Here is a 22,163-nt window from a genome sequence, read left to right as displayed (position 1 = left end):
TTTATTAATAATTTGACGACGAATTATATTGCTATTACCACTCATTTGACGAGTCAAGGTCTTGGAAATTATTGGCTTTTTAATTCCTGTCACAGATAAGATTATTTTACTAGACTGATAATATAGACACTCACTTCAAATAACACAAAATGTATTTACATGTTGTGCATATTAACCACGGGGTAACAGGAGATAAAAATTAAATAAATAAGTTCAATCTTAAATATATTTTTTATCACATAACTATAATTAAAATTATGTATATTACAAAATTAAAACACATACATTTACGTAAATGTATCCCTTTTAGTTTTTTTTTTTTTTGTGAAACAAACTAAAATGGAACTGTGCCGAAGTACGCAATTAATCTAACATTACTTGTCCAAAAAATTTGTTCTCTGACCGATAAATTTGAGGAAGTAAAGCAACTTTTGAATTTGTATTGCACTAATAACACTGCGGGCTATAAAACTAATTTAAGCACAATTTTTTGTCCTCCAATGCAGCCAAAATCTACGATTTCATATACATTTCGGACATCAGTACGTGATTTATTGTTCTAGTGTTAATGAGGAATATAAGAATGAAAAAAAGTACTTAATACAGTCTACGAAATGTTTGTATTTTTACACTGACGTACAAATACAGACATTTTCTAAGATGTTGAAGGCGAAATGATTAATTATTAACCACTTTCGACTTCTAGTTTATTTATATTATTATGATTTAATCTTTAGTCTTGGTTTAAGTCTATTTATGAAGGCACTATTCTTAATATTAAGTTAAACTTTATGAAACAATAAATAAAAAGTACATAATTTATAATTTTTAATACTTCATTAGTTTAAGTAGAATTTTCAATCAAGTCTGGAGTTGGCCAATTAATTTATCCATCAAGGTGGTACCAAAACACAACAGTAAAAAGGAGATCAGACACATCAAATGAAGCCGGGAGATCTAATTAAAGGGCCAATCCAGAACAAACAACGTGCAACTAAAAAATATCCATGAAGTCACTGAAAATAGTCTTAATATTTTGTCAAAGTGTAGGATGATGCATCCTGTTGGTCCAAAAAAAGAAAAACATTATGATATGAGTTGTCAGATTTCAGTGATTTCATCGTAAATCTTATAGGTCTATAAAACTAAATATGGCTCCACAAGCCATGACGTTTAGATTCTTTTGAATAAAGACGTGATGTATACTAATAAAATTATGCTAATCAAATAATTTTCTACACAATAAAATGCAGTATAAGAAACAATACGAAAAAAACTATGTATAACAAACACGTGAATTGCACCAACATTCTATAAAAAATTTAGTATGTAATTAAAACATTACAATAAAGCACAAATTCAATAAATTTCGAGAAGTACTGGCAAAAATCGCAATAATTGAGCTTTTATATACAAACACATTTGTTCAGATAAATTTAAAACTAAAAAAAAAAATAGTGTGTATAAGACGTAGTTGCCGTTCTTTACTTGTGGCACGAACCCCAGCTGCGGCTGCCGCCGCAAATAAAGAACAGCAACCACCTAACAAACAATTATGACTTGACGGCGCCGGCCTTTTTGCGGCGCTTGTTCAACAGGGGATTGCTCGAGTTCTCCAACGTTTTGATCTGCACCTGATCGTAGTCGACGCGCATCGTGGCCAACGAACGGGTCATCTCCTCCTGCACCTCCGGCCACGTCTCCACGCCCTCCTTCAGCATCTTGTTCGTGTGCAGCGGGGTCTGCGGCACCGCCGTGTATTGCTAAAACGGAAAACAAACGGTACAACTCATGGGGATTTGTTGACGTGAAGGAACGTACAGCGATCCATCTGTTGTGCATGACTTGTTCGATGGTCAGCCGCTTGGCCGGATCGACGTTCAGCATGCCGTTGATCAGTTCCTTGGCGTCCTCGCTGACGTTCTTCCATTCCGGATCGGGGAACGTGTACTGGCCCATGCGGATCCTGGTCTTCATGCCCGGGGAGATCGCTAGGCCGTGGTTGCTGTAGAACGGCGGATAACCACACAAACTGGAAAACGATGCGAGTTATTATGTGAATGATGGGAGTTTTGGAGACGGTTTACTTACAGGATGTACATTATCACACCCAAGGACCAAATATCACAGCTCTTGTCGTATTTTTCGGGGCCCAGAACTTCTGGCGCTGAAATAAAAAAATTGATTGTTAGTGTGAAATCTAAAAATATTCTAACACTTTGGTTACATATAGATAGTTATAACCACAAGGATTTTATCTGCTTTCCCTCAGTTTCCTGTATTACATATTAAATAATATTTTTGTAGTTTTATTGTTTTAATGGATTTTCGACGTTGTCTGAGACAAATATTTTATGTTGTAAATATATATATAAGCTTTATAAACATATTTTTATTATGTAGTTCAAATCAAATAAATCAAAATCCAGTATTGCAGTCTGAAATGAATATTCTTATAGTTTAAATTCTATTTACTATGTTTATATAAATATTAAATAATATATACGTTGTTACAAACATAAATAAAATATAAAGAAGAGTTGCCTTATTTATAGACTCATTTTTATTGTGTATTTTTACATATTATATATAGAAATTGTGTATTATTTCTTAAATTTTATGTATTAAAATTCCTGATATCCTAATCATATCAGTTTCCTGCTGTACAATTAATTTATAATAACTATTTTTTATCATTTAAGATTATTTTTATTATCTTTAATGATTTTTGTTGTTATTTATAACCAAATTAAAGTTTAAGTCGTTTATATTAGGTTCAAGTGCTCTATACATTGTTCCAAATACTAAGAAATATAAACAATCATTTCAATCTTTATACACACTTTTTTATTGTGTAATTTTAAGTTATTTACATAATTTCTTTCAATTTCTAAAATTAAAGTTCATAATAAATAATTTCCTGATATCCTAATCATAATAAATAATTATTTTTACGTTTTTCTAGTCATTTCTTTCAAAATTCTGCAAATACAATTAATTTAAAATAAATATTTTTTATAATTTAAGATTATTTTATTATCTTTAATGATCTTCGATAATACCCATTTTATTGGGTACTTTTGCATATTATTTACACACTTTCTTTTAATTACTTGCATTAAAATTCATAATAAATAATTTCGTAATATCCTAATCACAGTAAATAATTATTTTTATTATTCTTTCATCATTTCTTTCAATTTTGCAGTATAAAATTAAATATTCTTTATCCTTTAAGATTATTTTTATCATGTTTAATGATTTTCGACCTTATTTATAGTTGAGATAAACTTTAAATGGTTTATAATATTGTTGCAAATATTAAGAAATATATACAAACATTGCAATTCTTATACAAACATTTTTATAGTATAGTTTCTTAGCAAAATTTCTTTCTATTTCTTGCATTAAAAGTCGTAATAAATAATTTCCTGATATCCATAATAATAATTATTTTTATCATTTTTTGACCATAATTTCTTTCTATTTCCTGCAGTACAATTATAAATATTTTTAGTGTTTCAAGATTATTTTAATTAAGATTGAATTGATTTTCGTCGTTATTTATAACTAAAATAAGGTTTAAACGGTTTATACATTGCTGAAAATATTAAGAATTATAATTACAATATTTATAAACACATTTTTATAGTATAGTTTTGTATAGTTTCTTGTATTAGAAGTCGTAATAATAATAAATAATTTCCTGATATCCTAATTATAATAACTAATTACTTTTTTCAATCCTTCATCATCATTTCTTTCAATTTCCGGCAGTAATAAATGTTTTTGTTGTTTAAAATTATTTTTATTATCATTTCTCGATTATACATTATACAAATATTACCATTATTACATTATACATTTTTTTTTTTCATTTTTTACGTTAAAATTCATAATAAAAAATTTTATGCTATTCAAATCATATTAAATAATCATTTTTGTCATTCTTTCATCATCATTTCTTAGAATTTTCTGCACTATAAGCCCTGATACGTATTTTTTATAATCTTTAATGACGATGTTTATAAGATAAAGTTTTAAAGTATTATACAGTGTTCTAAATATTAAAAAAATATTTTTAGTGTCTGTTTTATAGATTACTTACACAATTTCTTTTAATTTTTGGCGTTAAAATTCATAATAAATTATATCTTGCTATCCAAATCATAATAAATAATCTTTTTTATCAATGTACTTTATAAATTCTTTTTATCATTTAATATTATTTTTATAATTTAAACAAAGTTTAAACTTAGTATACATTGTTATAAATACTAAGAAATATATACAAATATTAAAATGTTTATATACATGTTTTTATTGTGAAGTTTTATACATTATTTACACAATTTCTTTCAATTTTTTGTATTAGAATTCATAATAGATAATTTCTTGCTGTCGAAATCATTATAAATAAACATTTTTATCAATCTTTCATCATCATTTCTCTCCACTTCCTTTAGTTCAGGAATAAATATTATTTATAGTCTAAAATTATTTATATTTATGTTGTGTAACTTAAATAGATCAATGTATTATACATTGTCAAATACTGACAAATATACACATTTTAAACGTTTATATACATTTTTGTTGAACAATTTTATACATTATTAACACAATCACTTTCAAATTTTTGAATCAAAATTCATAATTAATCACTTCTAATTGTCTAAATCATAACAAAAAATCATTTTTATCATTCTTTTAAAATTTCTTTTAATTTCCTGCACTATTCTTGATTCATTTTTTAGATTATCAATCCATTAATATTATATTATAGGCTGTTACAATTACTAAGAAATATATACAAGTAGTAGGTCTATATATTCATTTTTATTGAGTTGTTTACAATTTCTTTCAATTTTTTGCATTAAAATTTATAATAAATAACTACTTGCTGCCAAAATCCTGATAAAAAATCATTTTTATCACTCATTCATAATTATTTCTTTCAATTTGCTGCACTAAAATTCAGAATATTTTTTTATCAATTAATTATCTTTAATGATTTTAGCCATTATCTATACACACATACGAGAGCACATTTTTATTGTGTAGTTTATATTTACATAATTTATTTATCATTTAAAATTATTTTTATGGTGCTTATTGATTTTACCATTATTAAAATTTTAATAGATAATGTTGTATAAATTCTAATAAAATGTTATAAACACTTTTCTATTGCGCAGTTTCATTTTTCCAATTTCCTGCATTAAATTAATTAAAATTAATTTACATTTGTTTATATCTACTTCATTAATTTTAATCGTTGTCATATATATATATATATCATATAACAAGTTTAAGCAGATTACGACGTCTTAAATACTCAGAAAATGTATAACAACACATTTCTATTGTGTAATATGGTATTAACTTATTTAGGTTTCATCATATGATGTAATAATTTTTATATTATTACTTTAAATTTATAATTTCCTCATTCTTATTTTTATATACTTAAAAACACTAAAACGTCATAACAATTATAAATTTTAATACCTCAACCACAACCTTTTAATTTTCCTATTTGAAACACATTAGTGTAGTCCTCAATTCTAAAAATATGTACTAATATATATATATATATATATATATATTAATTTATCACTATCAATAAATTAATCTATTGGTTATATTCCATTAATTATGTTACTTTGAACAGTATTTTTCCATATGGTTTTAGTAAAATTATCTACTACTATAAATACTGAATGTATATATAATGTATATGTAATTTGCACATTTATCATCAATGAAATTTTACTACTCAATACTGTTTTCTAATGTTAAAATACTCATAACAAATAAATCAGTTAGCATTATTCTTCGAACACATTTTACTAATTTTGCTGCATTCAACACAAAAATAGTGCCATAATATCAAAAATTCCGCGAACCACATTAAAATTGCACAAACACAACCTGCCAAATAAGCACATTATCTAGCACAGTTTATGATAGTTCAAACTGAAACAAAACATTCCCTGCCCCATTTAAATAAACTTGAACAAACTCACCAACATAATAAGGTGTATAGCATGGTGTCTGTAATGTGTTTTGAACACTGGTCTCTTTGGCAAATCCGAAGTCGGTCAGTTTAAGTACACCGTGAGTATCCTTTCTTGAATACAGCAAATTCTCCGGCTTCAGATCTCTGTGTGCAATGTTCAAATCGTGCAAGTATTTCACTGCAATGCATATCTCGTGCATCACCTGCGCCGCCTCCCTTTCAGTGAACGCGCCTTCTGGTTGATCCTGTATTCTTTGGAATAGTTCCCCACCTTCCATACTAAAAAAAAATGAGGGTTTATTGAGTTGATCAGTTAATCTGGGGGATGGTTACCATTCCATGACCATCAGTAAACAGCTGTTGTTGTTGTATTTATTTGAATACACGTCGATTATGTTTACGATGTGAATGCAACCACTCGCCTGCCAGTGCAGTTCCATCTCCCTTCGGGCCTTGACACTGTCAACCAGTATCTAAAACACACACGTTGGGCTTACGCCTGAGATTGATGGGGATAAATTTTACCTTCAACGCGTATTTCTCTCCGGTCGCCTTCGACGAACACTCCACCACTTTTCCATTTATCCCTAAACCTAACACCCGTTTTGTTATGTCGTAATCATCCGTAATGGGTGTTTTTTTAGGCGTACGCGGGTTCTGTCGTAACGAATTCATTTTAAATTGGACCACAATCGTATTACCATAAATTATCCGTGCACAACACCGTCCCAGCAATTTGTTAATCGTATTTTGTTATTTGAACGGTGACGGAGGTTTTGACAAATGACAGATGGAATGTGGTAAAAACACGAGAGCACTAATGTCAATACACGAAATTAACTCTAAACGATTATCAATATTTGCTTAACGTGTGTAATTTTATTTTCAAAAATTGACTTATCCAACCGAGCCAGTTACTCAAGGTTTAATTAAATATCCAATACTTTTTACATGAATAATGGTTTTAAAATAAATTTGATTCATTCCAATGAACCTGTCACTGGTAGTTGCCTAGGTAATTTCTTATTTGATTTATGAAGGATAAATTTATGTATTAAACAAACGAATTAGGAATATTTCCTTTCTGAGTCATTTTTTAAGAATTTTAAACTGTTACGTTTTCAACGCCAATATTTTGTTACCTCATTAAAACCCACAGACGCCCAAATTAAATTATTTAAAATAGAAAATCTGATTTTGTTTTTTGTACCTTGCCCAAAAATGTCTAGTATACTGGGTTGCATATAGAAAACAAGTTTATAGAAAATTTTCGTCCAGTGTTTTCACCAATGTGACAATTTGGCAAACCGACTTTCTCTAGTCCATGATTTTGGAGTGCTCGATTTCGTTTACTACGTTCGGTATGTATCGGTTTCCGAATCGAAACGCGACTGTTGTGATTCCCCGCATACAGTTTATTAGTATAAGCTTCGTGCTATCCAAATCATAATATCATTGTTTTGCCATAATTTCTTCCTACACTACGATTCATTATAAATTCTTTTTATTGTTTAAGATTATTTTTATTATCTTTAATGATTTATGTTTACTATTTTTATAATTTAAATAAAGTTTAAATTTATTAGACATTATTACAAATACTAAGAAATATATACAAATATTGAAATGTTTATATACATATTTTTATTGTGTAGTTTTATGAATTATTTACACAATTTTTTGCATTAAAATTCATAAATAATTTCCTGCTGTCGAAATCATTATAAATAAACATTTTTATATTTGGATCTTTCTTTTATTAATTAACTTCTTTAAAAGTACCCTTCCAGTTCCAATATTATATAATTTCAATTCCACGGCAGCCTCGTTCCGATTCAGAAACCGAACCGTGTCGAGTCCAAAGGTGCCGAACGTGCCTAACGAAAACAATCAGTCCATAGAAAGTTAGTTTTCCGAAGGGCCACACTGATTTCCATATTTGAAACGTTCACGAACCAGCCCTGAAGGTCGCAGTTGTCATTGATGACGTCTACGTCAGTTGCTTTGGATTGTTTGTTGCCTAAATTCAGGCCCAGTGAATTAGGCTGATTTGCATCGAGGAAGTTTCGTGTTATCATGAATACATTGATGTTCTTATCATTTCACCTACTTAAAACACGCTTAACTGGTGGCTTATTAAGAATATTAGCATAATGTCGAAGAAAGTGTAGCACTTATTAATAAATCGGTCTCCAATATTGTAGGATTTGTTTATAAACATGAACGAGAGTATCACCCCGGAGATATCTCCCGAGGAACAACCGACTGGCGAGCGTTGGGACCCGCTCGGGGCGCCCAACGACGAGGAAAGCGACGCGGACAAGCTCGACTACGACTGCTGTGAACACGTACAGTAAGTACCCGTAATATCGCACACCTCCGTTCAACTAATCAATTCTTTCTAACAGTGTACCACTTGAAAAATTGAGGAATATCGAGGAAGAGCATGAACTCCTCAACTCCTCCCTATTTGCATTAACCACTCATTTCGCTCAGGTACTAACATGCACCCACTTTGTCAAAGTGACATCAATAAAACTGTACAAATTGTAGGTACAGTTTCGTTTAAGACAAGTAGTCAACGCTCCCGATGAAGAGAAGGAAGAACTGCTTAAGTCCCTCGAGGAGTTTGCCTTCAGGGGCATACCAGATGTAGGCCTAGTTAAGGAGCGTATGGACGAGGCCAGTCTTGCAGAGGCAGTTAGGTTGAGAAGGACTCAACAAAGAGAACTAATAGACAGACTGAAATGTCAATTAAGAGAACTGGAGCAGTACGCGTTCGAAAACGGAGCAGCTGGTGTGCCTCAGGATGTGTTACTCGAAAGGCAGAGGGTGATCCTTAATGAGCTGAAAACCAGGATGAATTTGGAGTTGGATGAACAGAAATACCATCAGGTAATTTAAATCTCTCTAAACTTTAACATACCAAGTAGTTACCTTATTGGAATTTGCTTTTAAATGACATAATAATTTAAAAGATTTGTGACAGAAATATGTCGTCAAAACCGGAAACAGTTTGTTCATTTTCATGATTAAAACTGTTTCACTGCACCACTTATGATAACATTTATGAAAAGTAATTATTTGTGTTGAAGGCTCGCTAATTATCATGCAAATAGGTCGGTTTATAATTATCCAACAAAAGTCCACTTGTTACATAAATTCATAAAATGTTTTATACACGCCGCATTCATATTTCAGATGACTTCAGCTGATGTGAAGCAGCAGATAAATGTGGCCCTGGACCAGCTAGTCAGCCCATTAAGGGTGAAAGAACACCTAGTTGCCCAGTTGAAAACTCAGGTGGCCGATTTGGAACGTTTCATTAGTTACCTCCAAGCTGACACCAAAAACATAAAATGCGCTTGCGGATGTGCCTACCACTCCCTCAAACAACCCTTCCAAAGTGAAACCACTCTTGGCCTCATACAGAAGACAGCCACAGTGTTACAGATGTTCGCCGCCTTACAGCTGGGATGCGGACCGCAACAATTTAAGAAAAACGATCTGAAAACCAGCATGAAAGTCAATCACTGGGGGTGAGTACTCGATTGTTAGTTAAGTCTTTAATCTTAAGGTGCATATTTGCAGCGATCTTCGTGCAAAACTCGAACTGGCAATAGCCAGGGTGAAGGAATTGGTGGAAAGAACTGAGGACAAGTACAGCCACGGCGAGTATAGCAGCGACAGCGAGTCCCACACGGTCTCCTGCAACGTTCAATTGACCACAGCCGTCAGGAAGTACTTGGCCGGTTGTATAAGAGATTTGATTCAACACGGCACCACCTCGGCGCCAAGCTCAAGTCTAGTTCCTTTTATCGGGTGTTTCCCTCGCAGAAACTCGTACCCCAATACTCAGATGCACGCGTGGGAAATCATACTCGAGTACTACACGTTGAAGAACGGGGAGAAGTACAATTCGACGCCCGCCCGGAAGTTGTCGCAGAGCTTCAACTTGGACATCGCCGGCGCTTCTCCCACATCGAACAAGCACAACATGTTGTGTTGCATTGGCAGTATTATTTCGACGCATACGCCCTACAAGAGGAGTTACGACTCTCACTTTAAAGCCTTCATTTGCGCTGCTTTGAAGTTAGTTATTTCATGCTTTATTGATTCAGGTTTTATAATAATAATTATAATTATGTTGCAGCGCTAACAAGTTGGTGCCCTGGCTGAATTTGATATTCCAATGTAATCAGTTAATCAAAATGCATTATCTTCCATGGAGCTACGTTTCAAAAACTGGTAAGAAATTGTTTTAAACTCAATAATTTGGCACGTTAAATATATGTTTTCAGGTTTCCAAGACAGTTTGAGAAGTTTGGATGTGTTAACAGGGTATAAATTTGACTTGCCAGTGGACCTTGCTATTCGTCAGTTCCAAAACATTAAAGATGTTTTTACATAATTTAATCCTAGTCATGTATCGTACTTTTTAATTTACGATTTTTTTCTGTGATTATTATACATATGAATCTATTTGTGAATCTTTTAGCCTATTTATTGCTCTGACTTAATTAATTGTTATAATAAGTGTTACTTTCTGTACTGTAATAGTTTATTTCATTAAATGCAGTTGTAAATAAATCAGTTTATTATTTAAAGTTCCACTTGTTTAGTCTTAATTATGTAATATTAAAACCCTACAAAAGGAGTATTTTAAAGCCTTTATTCGCCCTGCTTTGGAGTTAGTTATTTCATGTTTTAATTAATCAAATTTTATATTAACCATGTTGCAGTGCTAACAAGTTGGTCCCCCGACTGAATTTAATATTACAATATATTCATTTAATCAGAATATATTATTTTCCCCATGAAACTACATTTCTCAAACTAATTAGATAAATTAAAAATATGTTTTCAGGTTTCCAAGATAGTTTGAGCAGTTTGGAAGAGTGAACAGGGTATAAATTTGACTTGCTTTACTATTTATTGTCCTTCTACAAAATAATACACAATTCATAGTTTGTACGTTTATTTATTGATACAGAAGTTTGTACATTTCTCAGCTTCTCATTTAAATCCGATTCTACACAAATTAAAACACAACTTTGAGACTGTATGTTGTTTATTTATTTACAAAATATCACATGAATAGCTTGTTTGTGCTCAGCAGGTACCGATGTTAGAAGGCACTTAGGTATAAAATACTGTAAATCTATTTAAATCTCTAACAGACTGGGGTTTGGCGGATCCACTTTCCGTTTGGCCCTGTTGAACGCTTCTAGGATGGAATCTCTAAACAATTTCCTGTACCAAATATACGCTCCGACGTGGCCGCTTTCCACATAGTTCACGGTGGCACCGGGCCAAATGTCTTCCAGCCTGCTAACCCCTTGTCTAGGAACATAACCGTCGGCCTGAGCACAAATCGATATAATTAAGGACGTGTCTACCGGTACCGAAAAGTTCTTCAAATGGGTGCACTCATCCATCATCCCTCTCATAAACCACAAGGCCTCTTTGTCACGTTGTTTCATGTCGTTGGCACGTTTGCTCAGCGCAAACGTGGTGTCTTTGAGCAAATTCTTCACCGGATTGACTTTAGCAACTAAGGACGGTTTGTAGGCCACCTCCGAGCACATTTCTCCCGTTTTTATGATGCTCATCATCTCGTAGGGGGTCACGTAACTGTTTTTGCACTCCTCAAAGTTGGCAGTCAACTCTGGTGACCTCATTAGGCTGCAAGCGAACGGGTCGTCGACTATTTTGCAGATCTTGGACAAGGTTTTGCTGTATTTGGCGTCGGAATAATACTGATCTTGCAGCATGTCCCAATCGATTGACTCGCTCATAACTCCCTGTAATAATCATGTTAATAATACTAAATGGGGAGCAAATTGTAGAGTTTACCTCTGTGAAAACTGATGAAGCGGTGGACCATGATAAGCAAGGAACTAGCACTAGGGGTTTGGGCCAGTTTGATGCAGCTAGTGAAGCCATCTATATAAAAAGTGCTTTTATGAATACATGTGCATTTAACACAATGAGTTGAGAAAACTAGTATTAAAAGTTTCTCGTTAAAAACTTTAATAAATGAAAGGAAAAAATTCACCACAAATAAATTTGTTGTTGTCACTTACGTGGCCACCCATAGAAATTCCAGTTACACCAAGTGGTCCAAAGCCTAATGATTCACACCAGTTCAACAACACCAAGCACTCGAGAATCAAACATCCACCCATTACGAATATATCAGACACATAATGCACACTGGATCGGATCTGAGTTTTAGGTTTTCTTAACCCATAGTACGGATTCTCTAGTATAATTGCACCTATCCCTTTCTTCAACAGGGGCATTGCCATAATGTTCCGCCTCCTCCAAAAGTACTAAAACAAACTGCATTACAATAAATAAGTAAATAAATTAGGGCAACCTTACATGATCTCCTGTGCCGGCAAGATGAATGCACATAGGTTTGTAGTTGTCGTTGTTCCATTTGAGCGGTAGCACCATCTGGAAGTAGGCATCATGGACCTCCGGTGATACAATGTTGGGTAAATGAAGGGCGAACGGGCTCCGAAACTTGCCCTCTATTATCCGACAGTCTGACCTTTTTTGTTCCTGTAGTGTTCGATTGGTGAAGTAGTTTTTATGTTATATGGGTCTGAACTTACGTTGATGATGGTTATGGGGTAGTACTTCGGTACTAATTGATAACATTTGTCTCTGTTAGATATTATTTTCCTGAATTCGAATAACCTAACAACATAAAAAGAAGTTTTTAGAATTTCATAACCTCCAAAAATGTTTGAGTTCGAATTTAATTCAAAGTGTGGGATGTAACCTTATTAAATTATCTGGCGAGCCCCATCCTTTGGTGAAAAATTTCGTTAGCAACAACTTTCGGTAGAGCACGTCGAGACGGCTTACGTGCATTTTGTAAACAAATGGTCACAGGTCCATGGCAAAAATTTTGACAACATCGACGTGAAGGTTATCTAAAGTCAAATTATCAGCCGATCTTCCGCAACTAAATTTATTTTAATTTATTGCCCACTCTATTTGGATTTTTGCAATGTTCAATCATGTTTTATTCATTTTTTATTGTTATTTCAATGTTACGTGACGAAAAATTAGTATATACGAATTTTTGAAAAATGTACGATAAAAAATTAATTTATGTATTAAACATAATCGTTAATATTTTACAACTTATTTATAATGGTTATATAAACATCGTACATTAAAATATTAGAAGTTCCAGCTCAATTACAGTAACGCAACAGAATTTATTTCAATTAATTTCATATTCTAATTAGATTTGTATATAGTTATAAAAAAGCAAAATAAAATAAATTGATGTATTAAATCTTATTTAAAATGGTTACAGAAAGGTTACACATTAAACTTTGGGAAGTTTCGGCTTAACTATAGAAGCTCAGCAAAATTTATTCCAATTATATTAAACAACAAAATTAAGGTAAATTAATATTAATATTATTACTTGTAATAGTAAATCTTATATGAAATAGTTAGAGAAATATTGTATATTAAAATATGAGATGTTTCAGCTTAACTGTAAAAGTTCAACAAAATTTATTCCAATTATCTGCATGTTCCAACTGCATTTGTATTTATAATATTATACAACAAAGATTCTGCTATATATTTTCAAAAATAGCAAAACTAAAGCAATTTATGTATTAAATATTATTTCTTATCATGGTATCAGATTTGTAATAGTTATAGAAACGTTAGTATACATTAAAATATGTAAAATTAAAGTAATTTAATATTAAATAATATTATAAAGACGTTATATATTAAAATATGAGAAGTTTTGGCTTAATTACAGAAGGTCAATGAAATTTATTCAAATTATTAGCATGTTCTAGATGGATTTTTAGTTTTATTGTTACGTAACAAACATTTGCATATATTTAAAAAAAATTGCAAAATACGTTAAATATTATTTTTTAATATCGTAAATCTTATTTAAAATAGTTATAGATACATTATATATTAAAATATGCGAAGTTTCTGCTTAACTGCAGAAGCACAATGAAATTTGCCAATTATTATAATGTTCCAGTTGAATTTATAATTTAAATATTATGTATCAGACGTTTTGATATATTTTAAAAAAGTAGGAGAGTAAAAGTAATTCATGCATTAAATATTTGTTTTATACTCGTAAATCTTATTTAAAATAGTTATTGAACAGTCATACATTAAAATAGGAGACGTTTTGGCTTAACTGTAGAAGCTCCAAAAAATTTATTTCAATTATTGAAATATTTCAGTTGAATTTATAATTTTTTATATAACAAAGGTTTTGATATAATTAAAAAAAGTAGCAAAATAAAAGTTATTTATCTATTTAATATTTTTTCTTACGTAAGTAAATATTATTTAAAATAGCTATGGGAATGTTAATTATACATTAAAAATTTCGGCTTAACTGTAGAAATACAAAAAAAAATTTTTCTTATTAATAAATAGCATGTTTTAATTAGATTCTTATAAATAAAAAAATTTAGTTAGAAAAACAAGATACATTAAACTATGATTAATTTCAATTCGATTACGGAGACGCAATAAAATTTATTCTAATTAATCGCATATTCTAATTGGATTTTTAATTATCAAATCAAATTTTGAATTAATTTTAATTGTATTGTACTGTAAATGTTATTAAGCAAAATGGTTTTTACCAGATAATCTGAATTCGAGTTAATGTAAATTAAACTTTTTGTTTATTTCTATTTTTAAATTAGAAGCAATTAGTAATTCTTTTTGAAATTAAGTCAATTTTGAAATTTTTTTAGCAATTTCTTTACAATTAAAACAGTTTTGAAAGTGTCTAAGAAATACTGTATATATTTAAATACATTAAGCCAATTCTTTATACAATTAAAACACTTTAGAAACTTCCTAAGTAATTATATATACGATGAACACAGTTTACAACTTTTCTAAGAAGTTCTGTGTACAGTGAAGTCATTTATAAAACTTCCCAATCAATTCTTTTTACAATTAAGATAGTTCTGAAATTTCATAAGCAATTTCTAATTATTCGCATATTCCAGTTGGATTTGTAATTATCAATTTAAATTTTAAATTAATTTTAATTGTATTGTATTGTAAATGTTATTAGGTAAAATGGTTTGTAGTTTTTATTTAAACTATTAAATAATTTGAATTCGAGTTAATTTGAAACAAGAAAATACAATTATTCAGTTTAAATATACAAATAATCAACTGCTAGTTAACGTAATATAGCTAATTTTCTTCTAATAAAATTAATATATTAAAATATATGCAGATTTAAGTTAGATTAAATTAAATAGTTATTGCCTATTATACTGCAGTACTGATACTAATCTGATAAATTTGGGTATTAACAAGATAAAACATTGTTGAAACTGTTAAGACTGTAATACTTATAAGTAAATATAATTGATTCATAATTTACTTTGGACCATTATCATAAACTTGTACGTCAAAAGTTATTTTTGCTTCATTAATTTTAGTATCTATGACGCTCTACGTGCACTTTCTAATTTACGTTTTATTTTATCACAGACAACTTCCAAACTAAATGAACCGACAATGGTCTAAAATCATTCCAAGTAAAGAGCATTGTCACAATCTAAAAATAAACTCGAACGCCTTCGTCTAGTCGCATAGGCTTATAAACAAATTATATTGACTAAATTAAATAAAAACGCATTTTGTGCGGCGGCGTTTTTTAGCCTGTTTGTCAGGACGACGCACGTGTAAATATTATTGTTTTCATGAAGCATTTCTATTTTGCAGATAAACCGACACGTGTCCCACGATTTTTGTCACTATTTGTGATTTACGAAGCATTCTTTATACAATTAAAATAGTTCAGAAATTTCTTTGTATAAAATTAATGTTTTCAAACTCTCCAAGAAATGCTGTATACCAGTGGTGTATTGTGAGATTTGAATCTGGTGAGGAATGTTATGCATAGGGCAACAGAAAAACAAAAACAGTTTATTTATATTTATATTCGTTTACGAATAATTAACAACATACAATTTGAATGATCAGTGCTTTTGTCATGTAAATTTAATCCGCGAGTTACATTTTTCAAATCACAAACAACTCTTTTATACTAAACATCTTCACTAGTCTTTGACAATAAAAGACATGTCCAGGAAAATAATTTATTCATTACTGTACTTCTCGTTAGTTAATCAAAATATATTAAATCTGTGTTTTTTGTCACGTATTTGTTAAAATATTAAAACTAGGAAGAGTTCTGAAACATCCTAAGCAATTCTTTATACAATTAAAACAGTTCAGAAACTTTTTAAGCAGTTCTGTATAGAAACAATACAGTTTCCAAACTTCTTAAGAAATACTGTATATAAATATAAATCTTCCTAAACTATGCTGTATTCTTTTAAATATGTTGTAAATCTTCCCAACCAATTCTTTTTTCAATTAAGAGAGTTCTGTAACTTCTTAAGCAATTCTTTATATAATTAAAAGAGTTCAGAAACTTATTAACCAATTCTCTATACAACTAACACAGTTTTCAAACTTTCCAAGAAGTGCTAAATACTTTTAAATCAGTTCTAAAACTTCTCAACCCCTTCTTTTTGTTCAGAAACTTCTTAAATAATTCTGTACATGATTAATACATTTTTCAAACATCTTAAAAAATGCTGTATACTGTTAAATCTGTGGTAAATCTCCTCAGCCAATTCTTTTTTCAATTAAGAGAGTTCTGAAACTTCCTAAGCAATTCTTTATACAATTAAAACAGTTCAGAAACTACTTAAGTAATTTTGAATACGATTAACACTGTTTTCAAACTTCCCAAGAAATGCTGTATACTTTTAAATCAGTTGTAAGCTTATAAAAAAATTATATAAACTAAGTAAAAACGTTTTCTTGAAATATTTATATTCCGCAGATAAATCGACACGTGTCCCACGATTTATTGACATAGGAACCCGCCGCAAATTAGGATTATTTGCATAATTATCAGGATTTTACTATTGTTCCAATCAAATCTGCGTCGGATTCGAAAAGTGTGCTGACACAACCAGATTTTATCACCAATCGTATGAAACTAGCTTAAAAGTTACATTTTTCAAGCGGTTTTTCCTATCGCAACCTATTGAACTCGCAACATTCAAAGAAAACGCGTCATACGTACGTTTCCAAAGAGAACGTCTGGTCAAACGATCAACCTACACGATCCCAATTTTAAAACCACGTCAAGTCTGGTGGGAGTCGGATAGTCTTTGTTTTGAAAATACAACATTCAAATTTGGCGCGCGGCGCTCGTTGATCAGTCGAAACAAGTCCTTGACCGCGCTGCCGATTTGCCTCCATTATCCGTCACACGGCTACTTGATACAATTAATCGTCTTTGTTTTATTGTGCTGTCGACGCTTAATCGGTCGCCGTTTATGGTGAACAGATAGTCTGGGGTCGGACGTGCGTGTTGTAGGTATTAAATTGGTGGCGGCGAGGTGCAGTACGAATCAAAATAAACATTGTGTTTGCTACAGCTGGCAACGGTTGTTGGTTGTTGACTGCTGTCACGTACGCTTTGCACAGACTTTTGGATGAAGTTCCGCGTAAAACTCATTATTAACTAATTATACGTATTTAATTTAGCACGTTACTGTCGTTTAGTGGCGATTTTAACAGTGTGTTAAGATGTCATCGTCGAAATCCAGCGTTGATGATCTCCTGGGAGGTGAGTTTCTTTTGTTTACCTCCCATCTGGTTAGATGTCACATTTCGTTATTTGCAAACATTGGAACAACGAAACTCGTATTCGTTGTTTTGACGTAAATATCTCCGAATGACGCATTTATCTAAGTATCTGCACGTTTGTTGCGTTTTCGTTGATTTTAACAACGGATTTATTGATTTTTTACAATAACCAGCCGTTGTTTTTAATCCGGGCCCCAGAGTTGAATGGCTGGCCGTTTGATAAATCGTAAAAAAATCCTTCGTTGTGCTAAATATAACCCCTTTGTCTTAAAACGGATGAATTACTCTGAAAAAAACCCATAAGTTTGCTAATTTTAAAACGAAATGTCAGTGACATCAGTAGTTCGCACGTTATCCTTGACCAAATGTTTTTGGTTTAGAATCCTGGGTGGACGTGACGGTGGGCTCGACCGGCGGCGGCACGCCGGGCTCCATCACCCAACAACTGAACGTCGAAGACTATCTGAGACTGCTCAAGGAGGCACAAGAATCCAATCAGTCGTCCGCCAGGGTCTCGTTGGCGGGATCGCGAAGGGACTCGCCGAGAAGTAGCCCTAAATCGCCCCCCAACAGCCCCGTACAAGGCACACCCCTAAATTTAGAATGGCAATCCTACTACATGAACTCCGAAGCCAAGGAGGTGAGTTTTGGGTTTTGAAACTGGCAAATATTTGCCAAAGCAAATATTATCTTGAAATCGACCTTATCTGTTTGTTTTTGGTCGGTGTGTTTTTTTAAAACGGACATGTGCTTAACTAATGTTTTTTATTAAGTAAACACAATGTTTTGTTGAGGTCTGATAGGAATTTTTTTATTATTAATCACAGAAACGTTCGAACTTCCTGAAACAATGCAATTGTAAAAGTATTTGTAGCCTAAGACCCAATAAGTCATTAAATTGTTGCATGGAGGCACCTTATCTAAGTCAAATAATAATATTAATTCGTGTGGAAGACTTTTAATCACTGCTGCGTTTTAATTTTTCATTTAGACGATAATCCACGATTAATTTAGCGGGGTCAAGGTGAATAAATAAAAATTTATCATTATGTTTGCGGATTCAGTTAGCAATGATATTATTTTGTCAAACCGCCAGCAAGTTTGCGTATGAAGTTTAACTGGTTTTAAACGTACGTTCCTTGACTGCCTCGCAAAACACAAATAAAACATGCGGACTTGTTTATTGTTTGTTTTAGTTACTTGTCATTGGCGGACTGTTTCTTGTTATTGTATGCAGATTTCGTTTCAATGGATGTACGCATTTTGCTTAATTAAGTTCAGTTATGGTTTCAATTTTTTGAACTGTTATCAGTCGATTAATTTATATTCTCATTAATATTCCATGATCTCGTAACAGTAAAAAATGCGTCATAAATTAACTGATAATCTATATTTTTTTGTTTATTTCTATTTTTGAAATAGACATGGATAAGTGAAAGTATGTAGTAACGTCTGGATTTCGAAACAATGTTTTTGGACGTGTATTTTCTTGCTATGGTTTTAATCTAATTAGGTTTTTTTTTCTTTTAAATTGGAACAAAGCACTTAAAAACAGATTATTTAATCATTTTTAATCTTATTGTTCCGATTCATTTAATTTTATGTTCATTTCCTGAAAATATATAAAAATAGAAGATTGAAAAAATATTCTTGAAAGGTTTTTAAACAATACATTTAAACTGAAATTTAAATTTCAAGTTTATTAATAACATTTAAATTTAAAATTAAAATTAGAATATTGCAAGGCTTAATTTCCAAATCTATTAAATTGTAATCAGAATTTAAATTGAAATAAACTTAAGATTAATATTTATATTTAGCTGTGAAACTGTGAAAGTTTATATATACATTGAAGAGAGTAATTAAACTTCTCATGCAATTCTTTATACAATTAACACAGTTAAGAATTTTCTAAAACAATCTTGTACATATTCAAGGCAACTGTGAAATTTTGTATATATTTGAGTCAGTTGTAAAATTTCCTAAGCAATTATGTATTCAATTAATACAGTTGCGTAATTTCCTGAGCAATTCTATATACAATTAAACAGTTCAAGAATTTAGTAAACAATTCTGTATAGAATTAACACCGTTTTCAAACTGTCTAAAAATGCTTTATACATTTAAATCAGTTATAAAACTTTCCAATCAATTCTTTTTGCAATTAAGACAGTTCTGAAACTTCTTAAGTAATTCTTTATATAATTAAAATAGTTCAGAAACTTCTTAACAAGTGCTGTATACTTTTAAATCAGTTTTAAAACTTCCCAACCAATCTTTTTTTCAATTAAGGCAGTACTGAAACTTCCTAAGTAATTCTTTATATAAGTAAAACAGTTCAAAAACTTCTTAAATAATTCTGTATACAATTAATACAGTTTTCAAACAACCTAAGAAATGCTGTATACTTTTAATTCAGTTCTAGAACTTCCCAACCAAATCTTTTTACAATTAAGACAGTTCTGGATCTTCTTAAGCAATTCTTTATGCAATTAAAACTGTTTAGAAACTTCTTAAGCAATTCTCTATATAAATAACACAATTTCAAACTTCCCAAGTAATGCTTGTATACATTTAAATTCTTTCTAAAACTTCCCAACCAATTCATTTTACAATTAAGATAGTTGTGAAACTTCCTAATCAATTCTCTATACAATTAAGGCAGTACAGAAACTTCTTAAGCAATTCTGTATGGAAATAACACAGTTTTCAAACTTACTAAGGAGTGCTGACACTGGTGTATCATATCTCCTAAGCAATTCTGTACACTATTAAGGCAATTGTGAATATTCTGTGTATAATTAAAACAGTTTAGTAATTTCCCAAACAGTTTATTTTATGTTTAAGTTAATTGTAAAACTGACTAAGCATTTAAGACAGCGTTATTGAACATTTGATGTGGTTTCAGGATTCCGATTTCTTTAACGACTGGAGCAGCCGCCCCGATCAGCTGCCGCCGAAGAACTGGAGCTTCAGAGCGCCGAAACGCGACCTGCTCAGCATCCGGTACGCGAGGGTGGGCAACGACAGCGTGTTCTCGCGCAAGGGCCTCTGCACCCTGTTCTTGACCAATCTGATTTCGCTCATATTGGGCACCGGCGTCGGCCTGTGGCTCAGCAAGCACGGCTTCTTCGTCCCGGCCATCAAGGTCCGCTAATCGTGTAACCGACTGTATTTTTTTATTTTATGTTTAATTATTATTATTATTATTATTGTTTTATTTTAGTTTCGTTCGATTTAATTATTTTTGTAAAGGGGGACAGAGTACTCGTGACGAATGTGTGCCGGTCGAATTGTACAACAGGGTGATTTTTAATTGTGATTTTTTCGGGGGGCGGGTTGCAATGTGTTTGATGAACAATTGCCAAATTTTCGCACGTTCGGCGCACACATTTTTTACGGGGGACTTGTAGAAATTTTTGTATATGCCTATGTAATTATTTTCTATTTGTGGCTTCTGAATGCTGCCTTGTGACTGAGACTGGGGTTTTCTACTATTCGTAGGGAGTGGGAACATGATTTTCCACTTTAAAAATGCTTATTTTATATTACCTACCTTATAAAAAATAAAATCTATTTATGTCTTATTTGTCTGATGTATTTCACTGTGGAATCTGTACAATATCTCGAAAATTTAAGTATTACTCTTGCTCTAATGAATTCACCAGTGTTGATTTTTTTTTTTTGCCTTATTCGTAACGTCCAATTTAATAACCGATCTTTATATTTGTAACAAGTAAATATACTTAACCGATCAGTGGTTTTAGTTGGATAGGTTTATTCTATTTTTGTAATATTGTAGTTTTTTAGTAAACACGTTTTTAATAACATTTAACAGAAGTGGAAAATATTTGTTTTTTTGAGAAATTGTATGAAAATTTGTTTCACTAATGGAACAACAATATGCCATGTTAAGTTTGATATTTTTTATCAATTTTGTAGTCTAGGATTATGTTCTATTGGTGTTACTGATACAACAAAAAAATTAATTTTATTACTCCTTAGATATAGTGAAAATATTTGTGTTTTCAAATAATCACAAGTAAAATTTTATAAGTCCAGAATATTATTGAGTTTTAATTTTTTATATCATACCTATACCACCTTTAACCTTTATGTCAATTATTTTATCAGTTTACATTAAATAAAACAGTTATGGCTAAATTATTTAATTTAATATTTTAAAAAACTGTGTGTGTCTCCCACTATGGGACAGATTTCTACTGTCTCTGTTACGCATGACGTCTCTCTCTAAATTCAAATGGTTAAACACTTCCTACTGTATATACAATTCAATATAATATACTTCTAAGTAACTCAGATTCTGGGGGGTTCCCCTCTTTTTCTCGTCATATTTTCTACGCCAAGGAATACTTAAATTTCAGATAAAACTGATATATCTCAAAAACGGTCGAGGTAATCAAAA

The 22,163-nt window shown here is 31.2% G+C and overlaps 4 protein-coding genes across 5 annotated transcripts; 2 read left to right on the top strand and 2 right to left on the bottom strand.

The window, feature by feature from the left end:
- Nucleotides 1–208: 208 nt before the first annotated feature.
- On the bottom strand, nucleotides 209–6,943 carry LOC109608310 (MAP kinase-activated protein kinase 2). The gene is made up of 6 exons (XM_020024727.2): nucleotides 6,548–6,943; nucleotides 6,356–6,495; nucleotides 6,030–6,301; nucleotides 2,092–2,167; nucleotides 1,822–2,032; nucleotides 209–1,763 (listed from the first exon to the last, which is right to left on the bottom strand). Exons 1-6 carry the CDS (start codon nucleotides 6,695–6,697, stop codon nucleotides 1,554–1,556), a joined length of 1,059 nt encoding a protein of 352 aa, XP_019880286.1. The 5' UTR covers nucleotides 6,698–6,943; the 3' UTR covers nucleotides 209–1,553.
- A 925-nt stretch (nucleotides 6,944–7,868) lies between these two features.
- Nucleotides 7,869–10,612, top strand: LOC109608322 (RUN domain-containing protein 1). The gene is made up of 7 exons (XM_020024739.2): nucleotides 7,869–8,375; nucleotides 8,431–8,518; nucleotides 8,576–8,917; nucleotides 9,224–9,561; nucleotides 9,614–10,114; nucleotides 10,176–10,270; nucleotides 10,324–10,612. The coding sequence occupies exons 1-7, from the start codon at nucleotides 8,242–8,244 to the stop codon at nucleotides 10,431–10,433; spliced, it is 1,608 nt and encodes a 535-aa protein (XP_019880298.2). The 5' UTR covers nucleotides 7,869–8,241; the 3' UTR covers nucleotides 10,434–10,612.
- A 371-nt stretch (nucleotides 10,613–10,983) lies between these two features.
- Nucleotides 10,984–12,972, bottom strand: LOC109608321 (protein ABHD18). 2 transcript variants are annotated; one of them, XM_020024738.2, is made up of 6 exons: nucleotides 12,816–12,972; nucleotides 12,646–12,730; nucleotides 12,410–12,592; nucleotides 12,109–12,357; nucleotides 11,879–11,968; nucleotides 10,984–11,826 (listed from the first exon to the last, which is right to left on the bottom strand). In XM_020024738.2, the coding sequence occupies exons 1-6, from the start codon at nucleotides 12,905–12,907 to the stop codon at nucleotides 11,188–11,190; spliced, it is 1,338 nt and encodes a 445-aa protein (XP_019880297.1). In that variant the 5' UTR covers nucleotides 12,908–12,972; the 3' UTR covers nucleotides 10,984–11,187. The 2 variants fall into 2 exon arrangements, with proteins under 2 accessions (XP_019880297.1, XP_049817642.1); XM_049961685.1 differs by lacking the exon at nucleotides 11,879–11,968.
- A 4,423-nt stretch (nucleotides 12,973–17,395) lies between these two features.
- LOC109608299 (BCL2/adenovirus E1B 19 kDa protein-interacting protein 3) lies at nucleotides 17,396–21,801 on the top strand. The gene is made up of 3 exons (XM_020024716.2): nucleotides 17,396–17,717; nucleotides 18,118–18,377; nucleotides 20,646–21,801. Exons 1-3 carry the CDS (start codon nucleotides 17,678–17,680, stop codon nucleotides 20,892–20,894), a joined length of 549 nt encoding a protein of 182 aa, XP_019880275.2. The 5' UTR covers nucleotides 17,396–17,677; the 3' UTR covers nucleotides 20,895–21,801.
- Nucleotides 21,802–22,163: the final 362 nt, after the last annotated feature.

Source organism: Aethina tumida, chromosome 1, assembly GCF_024364675.1.
Source record: "Aethina tumida isolate Nest 87 chromosome 1, icAetTumi1.1, whole genome shotgun sequence".
Taxonomy (NCBI): Eukaryota; Metazoa; Arthropoda; class Insecta; order Coleoptera; family Nitidulidae; genus Aethina; species Aethina tumida.
This window is presented reverse-complemented; position numbering and strand designations above follow the sequence as displayed.